At 41.2% G+C, this 17,754-nt stretch overlaps 1 protein-coding gene across 1 annotated transcript in view; it reads left to right on the top strand.

Annotated features, from left to right (window-relative positions):
* nbeal1 (neurobeachin-like 1) overlaps positions 1-17,754 on the top strand; it is an 87,493-nt gene that overhangs the window by 55,781 nt on the left and 13,958 nt on the right. The window contains exons 26-36 of the mRNA XM_061715912.1: positions 497-656; positions 1,818-1,906; positions 4,912-5,511; positions 7,058-7,233; positions 8,296-8,584; positions 9,963-10,271; positions 11,160-11,309; positions 11,399-11,556; positions 13,370-13,494; positions 16,198-16,321; positions 16,420-16,568. Of these exons, the coding sequence (XP_061571896.1) occupies positions 497-656; positions 1,818-1,906; positions 4,912-5,511; positions 7,058-7,233; positions 8,296-8,584; positions 9,963-10,271; positions 11,160-11,309; positions 11,399-11,556; positions 13,370-13,494; positions 16,198-16,321; positions 16,420-16,568 (2,329 nt within the window). The remainder of the gene's footprint in view (positions 1-496; positions 657-1,817; positions 1,907-4,911; positions 5,512-7,057; positions 7,234-8,295; positions 8,585-9,962; positions 10,272-11,159; positions 11,310-11,398; positions 11,557-13,369; positions 13,495-16,197; positions 16,322-16,419; positions 16,569-17,754) is intronic.

Below are 17,754 nucleotides of genomic sequence, written 5' to 3'. Positions count from 1 at the left end.
CTACGGAAGAGTATTAGGTCCATGCAGGAGAAAAAAGTCGAAATGCCGAGATTAATGTTGAAATACAATTTCAAGAATAAAGATGACATTTTGCCTTTTTTTCTCAACATTTCAACTTTATTCATGAAATTTTTATTTTTTTCTCAACATTTCGACTTTTTTTCGAAATTGTACTTCGACATTAATCTCAACATTTTGCCCTTTTTTTTCAACATTTCAACTTTATTCATGAAATTTTGACTTTTTTTCTCAACATTTCGACTTTTTTCTCGAAGTGCATAATGAAAAAAAAATCTTCCTCCTCTAAAATATATACATATATGTATATGTATATGTGTGTATATATATATATATATATATATATATATATATATATATATATATATATATATATATAATTTTTATCTATCCTGCCTGGCCCTAATACTCTTCCGTAGCGGGTCAGACATCTGTGAGTTGACTTGATTCTGAACCCTGAACCCTCGCCTCTCCTCAGCTGTTTGAGCGCATGCTGCGCTGCGACCGGGTCTACGAGAAGAACAAGCAGCGGCTGCGTCTTCGGGAGGCCGGCTACGCCAGCCTGTCCCTGCTCTTCTCCGAGCTCCACATCACTCCCACCCTCATCCGCTGCCTCCTCAATCAGATCCTTCACACAGGTGGGTCGGCTTCCTAAATCACTTTTACGACACTTTAACCGCATCCAATAAACGTCATTCTAAGTTTACACTTCCTTCAATGATGCTTAAGATGTTTAGGTTGTCTCCCCTTTGAGGCTGGAAGGTTAGCTTCAAAGGTTAAACAGTGATGATTGATAATGCTTCAATAACTAATGTTAAATCCACTCGACTCGACTCGAACCTCATATTTCACTAATTTCATCTAAAATTGCAAAAAACATTGGAATAATAAGTCACTCTTTACCTATGTCTCGTAAATTTGGCATCCTTAATATCTATCAGATTAATAACCTCCAAATTGCTCAATTTTTATATGGTTCTTAATAAAATTCTCCCTAAGTTTTTTCACAATTTCTTTTCCCTGAATGATGAATTTCATAATTATTCAACCCGTAAAGCATCCCAGCTTTGGCCCCCACAATCGCGAACTATTTCATCTCAATTTAAGATCTTTGGATCTTACAGAGGTTCCAAGATATGGAACTCACTTCCTCCCCACCTTGTCAAACTTTCTCATGAATTATTAAAAAAAATCTGTGAAACATATTTTTCTATATCGATAGCTTAATAATATGATGTAAACTACTCATTCACATTTGTCTTTTTTCTTCATTTTTATACAGTATTGTAGTTTTTTCTTTCTTTGCTTTGTCTTTTCTATTTTTTGGGTATGTACTTTTTTCTTTTCTTTGTGTGTATGTGCTTGTGGCGTGTGTGTGTGCTGCGTATGATATGCATTTATGTCAATTTTTATGCTCATTTAAGGAAGTCCTCTTGTCAAGCCCCTAGAGAGTTTTTTGGACCTCCTTGCATATATGCTGTCTATTGTTTTTGTTATGGTAATTGTATTACTGACTTTTTAATATGTGCTAAATAAATAACCTAAACTATTTTTCCTTGCATATCCCAGGAATCAATTAGGAGTCTTGCAAATCTGAGGAATGTTTTGCTGACACACTCATGGTTTTCTTTTAAACATACTTCCTTGGGCATGACTGTCTTTGCAAGAAGACGTCTCTGATATATTGGTTCATTTTAGGTTTTATGGATCAACATCATCACCGCATGGAATTACTGATCAATGTATCCGTTCACAGATGCATCGACGTTAAAGCCTCTCTGTGTGTCTGAATCCTGCAGATCACGTGGTGAACTATAAGGACCTGATGGCTCTGGTCCAGCTGACTCACCGGGCCGGACCCAGCGTGAGACTCATCGTCTGCAAGAGGGTGAGCAGAAACGTGCAGGTCCACCGGCGGCAGCCGCCACTTCACTGATTACATATTGATCAGCAGCAGATTCAGGAAATGACCGCAGCCCTGCAGTCGATGATCCAACTTCTGCTTAATTTCCTCCTTCTCATCCTCGGTTTATGATATTTGTTCTTTAATGAATTACTTTCCTTCATTGCCGGGGCAACAAATGCTCACACCAGCAATTTTATAGATTGCTAAGTTTTTCACAATAAAAGCCTCATGTTTTGCCAGCTGGAATTATTTTGACAGGAAATGGCAGATTTTTTTTTTAAACTTTATTTTTAAATTTTCAGAGAAAAAACAACAAAAAAAACAGGTACAGAGGGTTGCAAAAGTATTCACCCCCCTTGAACTTTGTGACCTTTTGCCACATTTCAGGCTTCAAACATAAAGATATAAAACTGTAATTTTTTGTGAAGAATCAACATCAAATGGGACACAATCATGAAGTGGAACGAAATGTATTGGATATTTCAAACTTTTTTAACAAATAAAAAACTGAAAAATTGGGCGTGCAAAATTATTCATCCCCCTTAAGTTAATACTTTGTAGCACCACCTTTTGCTGCGATTACAGCTGTAAGTCTCTTGGGGTTTGTCTCTATCAGTTTTCACATCGAGAGACTGAAATTTTTGCCCATTCCTCCTTGCAAAACAGCTTGAGCTCAGTGAGGTTGGATGGAGAGCATTTGTGAACAGCAGTTTTCAGTTGTTTCCACAAATTCTCCATTGGATTCAGGTCTGGACTTTGACTTGGCCATTCTAACACCTGGATATGTTTTTTGTGAACCATTCCATTGTAGATTTTGCTTTATATTTTGGATCATTGTCTTATTGGAAGACAAATCTCCGTCCCAGTCTCAGGTCTTTTGCAGACTCCATCAGGTTTTCTTCCAGAATGGTCCTGTATTTGGCTCCATCCATCTTCCCATCAATTTTAACCATCTTCCCTGTCCCTGCTGAAGAAAAGCAGGCCCAAACCATGATGCTGCCACCACCATGTTTGACAGTGGGGATGGTGTGTTGAGGGTGATGAGCTGTGTTGCTTTTACGCCAAACATAACGTCTTGCATTGTTGCCAAAAAGTTCGATTTTGGTCTGATCTGACCAGAGCACCTTCTTCCACATGTTTGTGTCTCCCCGGTGGCATATGGCAAACTTTAAACAACACTTTATATGGATATCTTTAAGAAATGGCTTTCTTCTTGCCACTCTTCCATAAAGGCCAGAATTGTGCAGTACACGACTGATTGTTGTCGTATGGACAGAGTCTCCCACCTCAGCTGTAGAGCTCTGCAGTTCATCCAGAGTGATCATGGGCCTCTTGGCTGCATCTCTGATCAGTCTTCTCCTTGTATGAGCTGAAAGTGTAGAGGGACGGCCAGGTCTTGGTAGATTTGCAGTGGTCTGATACTCCTTCCATTTCAATATTATCACTTGCACAGTGCTCCTTGGGATGTTTAAAGCTTGGGAAATCTTTTTGTATCCAAATCCAGCTTTAAACTTCTCCACAACAGTATCTGGGACCTGCCTGGTGTGTTCCTTGTTCTTCATGATGCTCTCTGCGCTTTAAACGGACCTCTGAGACGATCACGGTGCAGGTGCTTTTATACGGAGACGTGATTACACACTGGTGGATTCCATTTATCATCATTAGTCATTTAGGTCAACACTGGATCATTCAGAGATCCTCACTGAACTTCTGGACAGAGTTTACTGCACTGAAAGTAAAGGGGGTGAATAATTTTGCACACCCAATTTTTCAGTTTTTTATTTGTTAAAAAAGTTTGAAATTTCCAATACATTTCGTTCCACTTCATGATTGTGTCCCATTTGATGTTGATTCTTCACAAAAAATTAGTTTTATATCTTTATGTTTGAAGCCTGAAATGTGGCAAAAGGTCACAAAGTTCAAGGGGGGTGAATACTTTTGCAACCCTCTGTATACAACAACACAAGAAAATAAGGGGGGAGACACTATTGTCTTATATAATAATGACATTTTGTCCATCTTGCTAAGTACATCTCTGTTTTAGGTTGTAGGTCATTTGTTCCATTGATCGTATTTCTTCTACAATGTCCAACCATTGGCTCAGTCCAGGTGAATCCATCTTCAGCCAATTTTGTGTAATGGCTTTCTTAGCCGCAAGAGAGAGAATTTTAAAAATGTATATGTCCTTTATTTATTACATCCTCTAGTATCAGTCCTAAGTAAATAACTCGGGGATCTTTGGGAATCTCATATCCCAAAACTTTCTCCATGGCTCTTAGGATCCTACCCAAAATGCTCGTATTTTCTTACATGAGCAGAAAATATAAGAGTGGTTGGCACTCAATTGCCCATATTGTCTCCAGCAATATTGTTGCTCACCCAGTTGTTTATTTTTAACTTTTGGAGTAATAAAAAAACAAATTAAATTTTTCCAACCAAATTCCCTCCATCTTTTGGAGCTGGTTGAGGTGTGTTGGTCTTATTCATGGAGCCCCATTATCCCTCTGACAACTCTATGTTTAATTCTTTTGACCATTTCGCTTTTATGTACATTGTATTTTTTCCCTGTTGCTTCAGTAAATCAGTAAACCTCTATACAGTTTGGAGACAATTCTTAAAGGAGTTTGTATATTTATAAGAACTTGTCGACACCTCAGTCACATCATTCCTTTCCAAAGAGATTTCCTTCTTAATTTCTGTGTCATAAAAGTGTCTCACTTGTAAATCTGTAAATCTGTATAAATCGCCATCTTCCAATCCAAACTCTTTTTTAAGTTGTCCAAATGATGATCCAAATGAAGTGTTTGTCTATGAGTGTAGATATAGCTGTTATTCCCTTATCTCTCCACTTTTCAAATGTCCTATCTAAAGAAATGGCAGATTTTTACTAGAAATGAAATCAAAAGATCCAAACTTTATACTTTGTTGCACATTTTAACTCCCACGCAGGTATAATTAAAGTTTGATCTTGTGTTTCCGGTATTCAGGTGTTCCAGCTGCTCCAGTCCCAGCATGAAGCTGCAAACCAGATCTCAAAGCAGCAGTGTTGGCAGGACACGCTCATGCGGCTGTTTCTGCGGGGGGAAGGCTCGCTCCCTCTGCGCAGCGCCGACACCGTCAGCACGTGCAGCCTGGACCTGAACCGAGTCAGCGGCGGCGCCACCAACCGCCTGGACCTCCCGCTGGAGAGGAAGCCGCGGGCGGGCAGCGCCAGCCGCTTGGACCGTCTGGACGACGACAGGCTCAGCATCGGCGACACGCGTTCTGTGGACAGTCTGGATAACGGGGACGTCATCTCGCTGCTGGACACGCCGTCGTCCTCCGCCGAGCCGCAGCTCCACAGCAAGCCCTGGGTGGTGGGGAAGTCCGGGGGCCTGACGCTGGACCTGTCCCACCTCCAGGGGTATGAAGGGGGGGAGAGCGGCACCCAGACGCCTGGGAGCATGCCCAGTACGCCGTCGCCGCTGGAGACCTCCAAGCCGTTCCCCGGGACCTCCGGCGACAGAGATGCAACTTCCTCTCTGGCTGAAGACGGCTTCCTCTTCAGTGACAACATTTCACTGGGAGAGTCTTACAACAATGCAGAGGTGAGAATGAGCTTTTATTCAGTTAGTTTGTATTTTGAGGTTGCCTTGACACCGTTAAACTAGGCCTGTGTTGAAAAAATTGATTTTCCGATTCTAAATCGATTCTCATATTAATTACTAAAAATCGATTTGTATGTCTAAAGATCGATTTTAAAAAAAAAAAAAAAAAAAAAAAAAAAAAAAAATAATAATTCATCATTACATTACAACTTTTGGTATTTTTGTGTTTATACCCATAAAAGGATGTTTTGTTGGACACAATGTTTTTGCATTTAAATATATTTAAAGGTATGAAAACATTAAAGTTTTCAGTTATAATTGCATAAATTGTCTATATTTCATTACTTTATATACTGTCGTGGGGTTACATTTGCATAAAATGCTAAAAACCAAATTCTCAAAAATTAAAAACCCGAAAAAGCCTGAAAATGGAAAAAAATAAAACCGATTTCATACGCCTCTGATTGCTGCCCTGGATCTGTTTGATAATTCTGCCCCACACAATGTTTCTGAAAGCAGTTCTATCAGCATTCTGGGAGGTGATTGGTCCTTACAGCATCATTAGCTGCAATACTTGCTGTTGAATCTCAATATAATGCCAGTATTAATATGTTGCATAACTACACAGTCATATAATTCATGCAACAGCTCAAAAAACAGTTTTAATAACACTAACCCAAATCGATATCGAATCGGATCGAACCAAGTCTTGATAATCGATTCTGAATCTTAAAAATCGGAATCGAATCGATTCTTGACATTGGAATCGATCCCCAGCTCTGGAAGTCCTGACCGCCTCTCATCCGCGCAGTTCTCATCATCCCAGTAGCTCCCTGAAGGTCAGTGGAGGAGGAGAGAGGAGCGGTGTCCCCGCTCAGCACGCCGCGTAACTGGAAACCTTCTGATGTGTCACGTTTAGCTTGCGTCAGAAGGTCGTTCACACTGAAACTGCAGGAAGAAGCATTGAATTTCAAAATAAAGGACTGTAACCACACATACTGTAAATGTACATGAAGAATTGCATCAATATATTTTGCAACGTACGCATGTATTTTTATTATTTACCATTCAAAATAATGAAATCCACTCGGTAGATATGTACAGCGCTTCAGTTGACTTGTTGGGTTTTTGTTGTATTAACTTTATCTCAAAATGTTTTCTTGCAAAAACAAAAAGTCTACTGTTCAACTTTGAGTTTCGGTGCAGGACGGTTATTCCCTCTTTTTCTGCCTCAAGATACTAATAATAATACATCTTATTTATAATGCACTTTACATTACTGAAAATCTCAAAGTGCTGATAATTAAAAGGAAACAGAAATAATAAAATCAAGATAAGAGATAAAAGGGATAAAAAGTCAAGACATGGCAGAAAAGAGAATAAAACAATTAAAAACGGCAACTAGGGGAAAAAAAACAACAGCATTGTTTAGTGATAAAAGGCTTTGCTAAAAAAGGTTTTTAGTCCTTTTAAAATCAAGAAGCACAAATATTGAACTGTGAGAGGATGAATGAGTGAGTGTTTGTGGTGTGGTGTCGCCCCCTAGAGGGCAGAGGAGGAGCTGAGCAGCATGCTGCTGGAGATCGTCCTGTGTGTGATGTGGCGCGGCGTGGAGGGCTCCGATGATTCAGCGTGGCTGGAGCGCGGCCAGGTCTTCTCAGCTCTCACCAAACTGGGAACGGCCAACGAGCTGCTGCTTCCTGTGGACCAGATCAAGCTCAGGTGAGCACGCCACCCCGGTAACCGCTCAGTAATGGCACCTACTCGGCTCTACTCAACTCAGCTTGAATCAACTTGGCCTGGTTTCTTTTCCATAACAATTCAGCACCTGGAGCAGAAGTAGGAGGTTGGAGCGAAGCTGCTGTGACGTATTTGATTGTGTGATCTAAACGAAGAAGACAACACTAAAGATGTAGAACCTGGAGGAGATGATAGATGTGCTGCTGGGTCTGTGACTTGTGTTCGATATCAAGTTAAAAAATAAGAGATAGAGAAGCTTCAAGTGGCAACGCTTTTAGATTTTTTTAGTTTGTCTCGGCGCTGCTGAAAAGTCCGTTGGGAGCCGTGAGCAGCTATGAAGAGACAGAGCTCCTGGTGGATCTGGTCGTTCCTTATCGCCCGTCTAGATCCCTTTTTAATTCTCTCCTCAGCCACCAGGTTTATGAATCAGAATCAGAATCATGTTTATTTGGCCAGGTCAGGTCAGACAAGACATGGAATTTGACTCGGTTATTTTCGCTCACTCTACAGTAAACAGGTAATAGACAAATGACAGCTCTTATTTACATTTATACAATTTTTAAAAAGTGAAAAGTGCAGCAGTATGAGGTAAACATGATTATTGGAAGGTGCATTGTCACAGCATATGATTGTGTTATTATTATAATTATTATTATTATTATTGCACGGTGGTTGATTACTCTGAGACTCTATGAGTGTTGAGAGTCTGCACCTCAGAGTTGGATCACCAAACAGACTTTTGTTGCCATTGAGTGTCGAATAAAATGAAAAAGAAACCGCGAGTTCACTGATTTCCGCCTCCTGACTCAGACGTTTGACTCCAACCCCCCGACCAATCGGTGGCCTGTAGTGTGATGATGTCAGATACAGCCGACTCAGCCGCTTAGAACCTCGGCAGAGTAGAAACAGAAAAGTATTTACTCAACCCCTTAGACCCCTAGTGCGAAAGCAAAGGTGAGGCAAGCCGGGCTGAGTAGGTACTAGTGGAAAAGCGTCATAACAGTCCTTCCAGGGATGCGTTTGCTAACTGGCTCTGTCCTCTAGTCTGATGGAGCGGATGTTGGAGCTGGCGGTGGGCGACAACCGCGAGGCCTCGGCCGCCACGTTGCCCCAGCACACGGAGAACGCGGTCCGGCTGCTCCACATAGTGCAGGACTTCCTGCAGGCGGAGGGCCTGGTCTACCCGGCCCTGTGGACGGAGAAGGTGCTGGAGGAGACGGTGACGCTGATGGACTGTCTCATGGTGTGGTACTCCTCCGGCTCTCAGTGGTTCCAGCTCTCCCAGGTGGGACTGAGGCTGCTCCTCGGCTTCATGGCTCAGGAAGACGTCCAGGTACACGCTTCTCCACCCGCACCTTTATCCACAAGTAGTGATGCACCCAAATGAACATTTGTGGCCGAAACCGAAAATAACACTTGGCCGAATACCGAATAACATACCGAACATGGTCCTTCGCAGTTTTTCATTTATTTTGCCAATTTTTTTTCACCATTGCATAAATCAAATAAATGTGCATGCTTTTCAAAGAAAAAAATCTTTAAAAAAAATTACAAGGTAGAAATATTTATTGAACATGAACGCCTGAACATTTTTTTATTTCCCAGCATTTTTTAAATATTCCAGCAGACATTATACCAACAAAGCACAATGACTTAAAATAAATAAATTAGCAAAATATATTTTTTGGCCATCTTTGAGCTTACGTTGGGCCTATAACTGACTGCTGAAAAATTGTAACATAGTCCTTAAAACAAAAAAAATGCATTGAATGCATTAAAGTGCATTGTAAAAAAAGCGCAAAAGAAGTGGATAAACCCACAACAAATGAGTAATTGTCCTGAGCATTAATTGCAAACAGCCATTCTTGTATCATTCTCAGCCACTTTGAAATACTTCCACACTGCTGACATGTTTGCTGCATTTAACACTCCTCACTCCACGCTGTTTGCTGTTCTGCATCTAAACATGCCGTTATTGTTTGTTTTTTCTTTCCCCACTTATTCCACCGAACACTAGGGGTGTAACGATACACTAATCTCACGATACGATACACGATATTGAGGTCACGATAATGATACGATATTATAGCAGTATTCTTTTAACAACCTTGAATGAGGAACATATGACTGTACAGTACAAATATTTTGGCACAAACTGAATAGTTTCTCTCATGTATGACATCATAAAAAAGATTTATTCATGCTCACCTTATCAGTAAAAGCTTGGAGCCCCAAAACCCCCCAAGAGGATGCGCGTTACTAGTAAACACAATAAATTGATATTAATAACCCAATATCGCGATACAGTTTGTCACCTCCACGACACGTATCGTGACGTTTTTGTATCGCAAAAACCCCTGGAAACATAGTAATATAAATTGAAAAAAAATAAAACAATACGTGAAGAAGTAGTAATTAAAAAATAAAGGTAAGATGTTAGTATTTTGGGAAGTAAGTTGTTTAAAAAAATAACAAGCTAAAATGTGACCAAAGATAATCAAGATAAATAAAACCTAATTTGTTGATCATCTGATTGTAAAATCTCCATTTTGCTAAGGATGCATTAAAGTCCCTGTTCTAATACCAATAACTTGTATATGCGCGGCGACTGAGTGTTTTTTTGCTATTTTCCGCCGAACAATTTCGGTTACCGAACATTTGGTGCATCACTACCCACAAGCAGTATGCAGTAATGACTTTGCGTCTCTCAGGTTTGTGCCATGGCCACCGCCAAGCTCAACGGCATCCTGCAGACCAAGGAGGTGTCGAGCCAGGACGAGGCCTGCTACCTGCTGGGGAAGGTGGAGGGCATCCTGCGGCGCTCCACCCAGGAGCAGACGGAGGAGACGTACTCCTTCCTGGTGCCGCTGCTGCGGACGCTGCTCTCCAAGGTGCACCGCCTCCTCTACATGGAGCTGCACCTGCCGCAGCTCCCCGACACCAACGGCAGCCCGGCCTTCTTCGACGACTTCAAGCTGTACTGCAACTCCCCGGAGTGGCGCGTCTACCTCGACAAATATGTACGAGTAACACCTTCCCACGCTTTGACTTCAGGTCACCTCACTGTGTTGAAAATCCTAAAAATCTATCAAAAAAAGATCTGTTTTTTTTTCATCATTAAATTGAAATTGAAAATGAAATTTGTAAAAAAGAAAAGATTTGAAACTTTTATTTCGAACATGAAACAGTAGTGAATACAAAACAAAACAATGATAATCAATAATAAATCAATGTAAATAAGCAAACAAAAAAAACCTAAAATATAAATAAAACATGCATCCATCATAATTAACATGCTCGAAAAGGACTAGGAAGAAGTAAAAACGTATTTAATCCTACCCCCTAAACTATACACATATGTATACACATATGTGTGTGTATATGCCATTACATTACAACTTTAGGTATTTTTTTGTTTATGGCTAAAAAAGGATGTTTTGTTGGACACAAATATAACTGGTGCCATGTTTTTGCCTTTAAATATGTTTAAAGGTATGAAAACATTAAAGTTTTCAGCTATAATTGCATAAATTGGGAATGTGGGAAAAAATAAAACTGATTTCATAAGTCTCTGTTTGCTGCCCTGGATCTGTTTGATAATTCTAACTCTGAAAACAGTTCTTAGCATTCTGGGAGGTGATTGGTCCTTTCAGCATCATTAGCTGCCAATACTTGCTGTTGAATCTCAATATAATACTAGTATTGATATGTTGCATAACTACAGTCATATCATTCATGCAACGGCTGAAAAAACTGTTTTAATAACACTAAGCCAAATCAATATCGGAATCGGATCGGATCGAATCTTGATAATCGATTCTGAATCTTAAGAATCGGAATTGATTCTTGACATTTGAATTGATCCCCAGCCCTAGAAACCGATGTTCACTCACTTTTCTGTCCTTCAGATTATCCCGTACATGAAGCAGTATGAGATCGAAACGTTCAGCCAGGGCCACGAGACCACGGCTCTGTACTGGAAGGAATGCTACGAGGCCTTCATGGTCAGCCTGCACCGGAGAGAGCGGGAGCGGGGCGAGAGCAAGATCCGTTTCCAGGTCAGTGAACCCAGCTGCCCCCCAGCCGCCCACAGACCGCTCCTCTGCCCTGCGTGTCCTCAGCAGCACATCCTGTGGTCGTGTTTCAGGAGCAGTTCGTGGAGCCGTTCTCGCGCCGGGGCCGCCAGGAGAACCTGCGCTACAACAGCATGCTGAAGCAGCAGCACAGCCAGAGCAGCGCCACCCTCAGGCAGTGGAAGGCGGCGCGGCGGGGGCTGGTGTGTGAGAGGGGGCCCTGGGCCGACAGGTACCCATGCTCTGGAGGGAGGATTACTAACCCTAGATTCACACCGAAAGCGTCAAAAATCACCTGTGGAGGCTCAGGACGCCTGCATCACGCTGCTTGGCAAAGTCTGTCGACGCCTGCAGTGAGCGGGGCTTTCAAGCTGCGCTGCAGAACTGGAGGGAACAAAGCGCATATAGAGGGAATGCGCATGACGTCACAGATGTGACTTCACAGCGGGTTACGCCCACTGAGAAAGACTGAGTGGCAGAAAGACTGAGTGGCAGAAAGACTGAGTGGCAGAAAGACTGAGTGGCAGAAAGACTGAGTGGCAGCGTAAACTTTCAGTTTGAGCAACTGGAAAACATCTAAAATGGGAAAGAGCTGTTGTGCGATCGACTGTACCCATAGATTTAGCAAGAAATCAGAGTTATCGTTTTACAGACTGCAGAAAAATAAGCTTAAGAGAGACAAATGGATCGCTGCAATTCGCAGAAACAACTGGATTCCAGGCACTGAAACGTGGATTTGTGGTTCCCATTTTGTATCAGGTAATGTTGGATTTTTGGGTAGCTAACGTTAAACGGCCAAGTCATAAAGTTCAGTGTCCTCATCACTTTAATTTCTACAACAAATCCTGCCTTGAAGTCGGACCAAGCGTCAAGACTTTTGTATGCCTTCAAGCTTTGCTTCATGTATTTCCCCGGCGTAGAAATTAAGTACATATAAATATCAGGAAACTGGATTCGTGGCCAAATATTAATGTCCATGGACCACTGGTTCTTGGGGTAACTGTACGGGTCACTGTCAAGTCCAACTGCCTTTAATTTAAGACCATAATCAGCTGTTATCCCGTCTTCTCCACTAGTTGCAGAAATTTTTGCTGATGTTTTGCCACTCAGTGCGAGTAAGGGGGCTGGTCCAGTGGGGAAGTGACGTCAATGAATACCTTCTATAGCCTAGATATATCTATATATCATCACACATCTTCAGTTTCCTATTTCACCATGGATCACACTTTGGGAAGCCTTCTTTATATTTTAGTGTTATTTCCGCGTAGATAAGATTGAGTTTGATGTTCCTTAACAAGTTTGTCCTGGATCAACAGCAACCATCGGGGAGTCGTTGGTCCCGGTGAAGCTGCAGTCTGTCTGCGGTGAACACTGACACACCGGGTCGTAGCGGATTTGGTCATAATGTTTTGTGTTTTGTGATTAATAAGCACGGTTTTTAATGATTTTGCGTTGGATCGATGTAGCAAATAAAATCGTTTGGACCATACAGCCCCCAGCACCAGCAACCATCAGTTATGTGTTTCACATGAGCAGTTCAGGTAAAAACATTTAGTTCAGGTAGAAACATTTAGTTCAGGTAGAAACATTTAGTTCAGGTAAAAACATTTGGTTCAGGTAAAAACATTTAGTTCAGGTAAAAACGGCAGGCAAATCAGCAAAAATGTCAGTTTGCTGGATGAAATATATTAATTCCTGATAAAATAAGTGTGTTAGTGCACAGCTCTGCTCATGCATGTGAATGAGTGTACGTTTGTGAACATGAAAGTACAATCTGCATTGAGGCTTCTTGCTGCGGGAATCCCGGTCTGTGACTGGACGCTGCCTATTTGCATAAAGTTGAGATTTCTCAACTTCAAATTGACGCTCTGGACGCCTCCAACGCCTCCGACGCCTCTCGCAGCGCTTTCATAGAAAATGAATGGCAGCCGGACGCCTACAACGTCTATGACGCTTTTGGTGTGAATCCAGGGTCAGACATCTGCTACACTCCCTGTAGCAGGTGTAGGTGCAGCACACATGTTGATTGATTTGTCTTTAACCAGGCAGCAGGATGAGATGCACTGGAGGGTCTCCAGCGCCGAGAACTACTCCCGGATGAGACTGAAACTGGTCCGCAACTACAACTTTGACCCTCACCGAGAGGCCAGCGGTCTGAGAGACAACCTGGGTGAGAAACACGCTTCAGCCGAGAACTTCATCTGCATATTACAGCTCTGATTAACTTCTCTGATCAATGTTTGAGAGCACTTTGCTGACCTTTGTTTTCAGTGGAGTGTACCAAAGACGCCGTCACGGTGAAGGTAAAGGCCAGGGGTTAAAGTAAGCCGGATCGGTGTGGAACGGGGATCCGGAAAGAAATCTAGACCCAGATCGCACAGGGAGGCGTTTTGAGCAGAGTGGGAGGAGAGAGAATAGTGGAAAGGACAGATGATCCACCTGTGTTATTGCCAGCTTACTGATGCTCACAATGAGCAGAAACTAATCAAATGTTAACTAGAAGACAAACGTATCCCTTTATCTAACGCTGCCAGTTTGTCCCTCAGACGAGCAAACTACACTACAGCGGCGTAACGTTACATATATCCACCGCTGTAATGTAACGAGCAGCCCACACGGCTCCTGGTGGCAGAACACACAGGAATATACAGTCAACACATACAGAATCGTCATCAAAATGCAAAGAAAGATTAACGACATATTTAAAAGAAAAAGGGAGTCCGACTCCGAAGTTAGAGATGAAGAAAAGAGACAGGAAGCAGCAGCAGAACCAAAACGATTGGGCAGGCTATTGACAGAATTAAGGGCCAACTAACTAACTAATGTTAAGCCTAAAAATGTTAAACTTTACTGTCTCGGAACACACACAACATTACACTGGAAATTATTTAAAAAACTTTTTTTTTATTTATTTAGATAAATAACACAATGCATATTGATGGCCAACACATAAAGCAGTGTAAATACACCAGGTTTAGCATGAACCTTTTAGGCTTTTAGCTAGCTCTGTGTAGCTCTAATCTAGAACATTACATGTCTATTTGAGAATACTCTGAATTAGGTAAACAAGACTAGTTTTAGTATGCTTTAGCATATAAATTATAAGCATACGAAAACTAGCTGGTTAGTTCCTACAAGAACTTTATCCTACTTTCACCCCTGGTAAAGGTTAATGTAACGCTGTCGGACAGAGGTGCTTAAATTATATTAATATAGTCTATTAACACCAGTTGTGTCTAGGATCTTTCCAGAGACCAGAACATAAACCCCTCAGCAATTATTACATAAACATAACCTAAACAATGGCTGGTAAAAACTCCCCTGGTGGGAGAAAAACCTTAAGCCAAACAGTGGCGAGAAGAACTGTGACTGCAGAGCCGCATGCAGCTCCTGAGGCTCCGGCATCGTTGTGTGATCATTGTGAATGAATTTTTAACTTTCCCAACTTGAAACGAAGCAGCAGAGATCTTAACTCGTTGGTTAACAGATGATAACAGAAGATGAGGCATTAAACCAGGTCCAGGTCAAAAACCACAATATTTACACTCCTCAAACTTGGAGTAAGTTAACTTTTAGATAGTTAAGAATATATAAAACACCGTTTGTGATTCCTGATCCTTTTATTATGTTTGTAAAAATGAAAAATAAGAGCAGTTTCACTGATCTTTTACTGGTCGACTGCTGTAATTTAGTAAAACCAGAATTTTCAGTCTAAGTATTTTAAACTTTTGTATAACCCTCATTGTTTTCAGTCATTTCAACTTCACGTCTATATTATTTGCAGGTATGAGGAAGGTGATGAGTTTAGACTCACGCCTGAAACTATCCGTTTAAAGACGTGTTGAGATGTCCCAGCAGCCTTCAGCTGGATTTACTTTCTAAGCTTACTTTATCGCTAGAACAACTGCTCTTATGTCACATGTGACTGCTGGAACGTGGGAAAGTCTTTACCTTGAAGCAAACTTCATCAAGACTCAACATTAAGTTTGTTATTTTGAGACATTTTCATGTAAATACTGTTGCTGTGAACTAGAGGAGAACTTCTTTTAAAGTGTTTAAGGAGGATTAATTCACCACATAGCACCAGAAACTGAATTTCTGGTGCTAAAGATATTAAAGTAGCACAAAACACTTTCTTTCATGCTAGAACATCCGTTTGCTTTTATTCAATTCAATTTTATTTATAGAGCATCCATTATAACAGAAGTTGTCTCTAGGTGCTTTCCAGAGACCAGAACATGTAGATTGTGTTGTCAAGGTCCTTATTGACACCTCCGGTCGCCTCTTCAACAACATGTATCGCTTTTCAGCCCAATGTCAGTTTTATCAATAATGTGCTCACAGGGCGTCATGGCAACGAAGACTCAACACAGTAATGGCAAGCTAGAAAACAAAAGAGGGGAAAAGCAAGAGACCGAACTGATATTAGCGTCATGAAAGCATCTGAACCTCCTCGCCTGTGGGAGGACCCGCTGAGCTAGAAGTGACAAAAGGTCTTTGGTGGCATCGGTTTGGGATTTTTGGTTTGTTTTGGGGTTTTTTGTTTTTCTTACTCTTATTATTTTCTTATAGGATCTATTGAGCCATTTTTGTTAAAGATTTGTTTTCAAAAAGACTCATAAACTTAATTTTTCCTCAGGAGCACTCTAAGCTTGCTCTGAAAACTTAACTCAACTGCTCTGTATTTAATTTAAATTTAGTTTCTGGTTGTTTTTTGTCCATCAATATACAACGGGAAGAGAAACAAAACAGTCTGACCCTCTTAAAGTTGTTCAGACGTTTTATAGAGTCTGAATAATGAGTCTTGTGGTTGTAAAATGAAACGGGCGCACCATCTCCGTCCCCTCATCCTCCCTCGTCTGTCGTCCGTCAGGTGTCCATCAGCAGCGCGTCAACTCCGAGTCTCTGCTGCTGGAGGCCGTGAAAGTCAAGGTCAGCGACCTGGAAGACGACGTCCTGGAGCTGCCGGAGGACGACCCCGCCGCCGCCAGCAACCAGTCAGTCAAACTCTCAGATCAGATGAATGTTGTCTCGGTGACACCGCCCTGTTGTCGTGGTGTTGCCGTGGTGACGCCGCCTTGTTGTCTCCCTGCAGAGCTGAGGCGGAGGAGGCTGGTCAGAAGGAGAAGCTGGTGTTGTGGGAGGACTGCGAGCTGGTGACGGTGGTGGACGTGGTCCCCGGCCGCCTGGAGATCACCACGCAGCACATCTACTTCTACGACAGCAGCCAGGAAAAAGAGGAAGGTGAGGAGAAAACCAGCGAGACGATGGAGGGAGAGAGAGCAAACCTTTTTTTTTTATGTATGTGTATATCAAAACCTATGCCAAATGTACAAACATTTTCCACATATGTATACATATATATATCCCCTCAAACAATCACACATACTATGGAAGAGTATTGGGGCCAGGCAGGAGAAAAATAAAAATAATATTTTAGAGGAGGAAGATTTTTTTTTCATTATGCACTTCGAGAAAAAAGTGGAAATATTGAGAAAAGTCGAAATTTCGACTTTATTCACGAAATTTCGACTTTATTCTTGAAATTGTATTTCAACATTAATCTCAACATTTCGACTTTTTTCTCGAAGTGCACAATAAAAAAAAATCTTCCCTTCTCAAATATGTTTTCTCCTGCCTGGCCCTGATACTCTTCCGTACACATAGACAGTAAAAAAAACATTTTAATAAATAAATTAGGAATGACTGCAGACATCAAACTAATAAAGTGCCGTACCGTAAAATTAAAAGGCAGGATCAGCACATTCACATCGCCAGTGTAAGTTTTCTCATTCAGTTAGTGTTATCCATTTCATTGGTCAAGAAAGACATAAATGAGTCTACAAACTGTCTGTTTACCTTTGACAGTATAAGTGTAGTGCAATCATTATTCCTGCATGGAAAAGTCCAAAATCAGTCATTTTCGATTGCTTTCTTGTTTTGATAGTGTCTTTATATTCCAAGTATGCAGATTGTTGGCATCAAAGGAATGTTACACTTGGTCATCAATGATAAACATTTGACTACCTTTTCCAAAATAACAGAATTTTAGGGCATTCCCATAAGCAGTGAATCAAAGTTCCCTTTTCAGTCAGGCATTTAATACAAACATCTGGAATGTTAGGGGGAAAATGGTGAAGTTTAACAGGGGTTATGTAAACCCTCATTAACCATTTATACTGCAGCAATTTAAATCTTGTATTAATTGAATTATTTTGGGCCTTTAAACACGCCAATCCCCAATCTCTCGTATCTCATCTTGTGTGTCTGTTCTCCAAGCATTTAATCTATCTGATGCTGATTCTATTGAATATTTTGCAAAAAGGTTATAGAATCTGGATATATGTTTCTTACCATCCAAATTATTAAGCACAGTTTTCTCAAGAGAGAGAGCAAATATAACTGCCACTTCTTCTGTTTCTCATCTGGA

Source organism: Cololabis saira, chromosome 24, assembly GCF_033807715.1.
Source record: "Cololabis saira isolate AMF1-May2022 chromosome 24, fColSai1.1, whole genome shotgun sequence".
Classification (NCBI taxonomy): Eukaryota; Metazoa; Chordata; class Actinopteri; order Beloniformes; family Belonidae; genus Cololabis; species Cololabis saira.
This window is presented reverse-complemented; position numbering and strand designations above follow the sequence as displayed.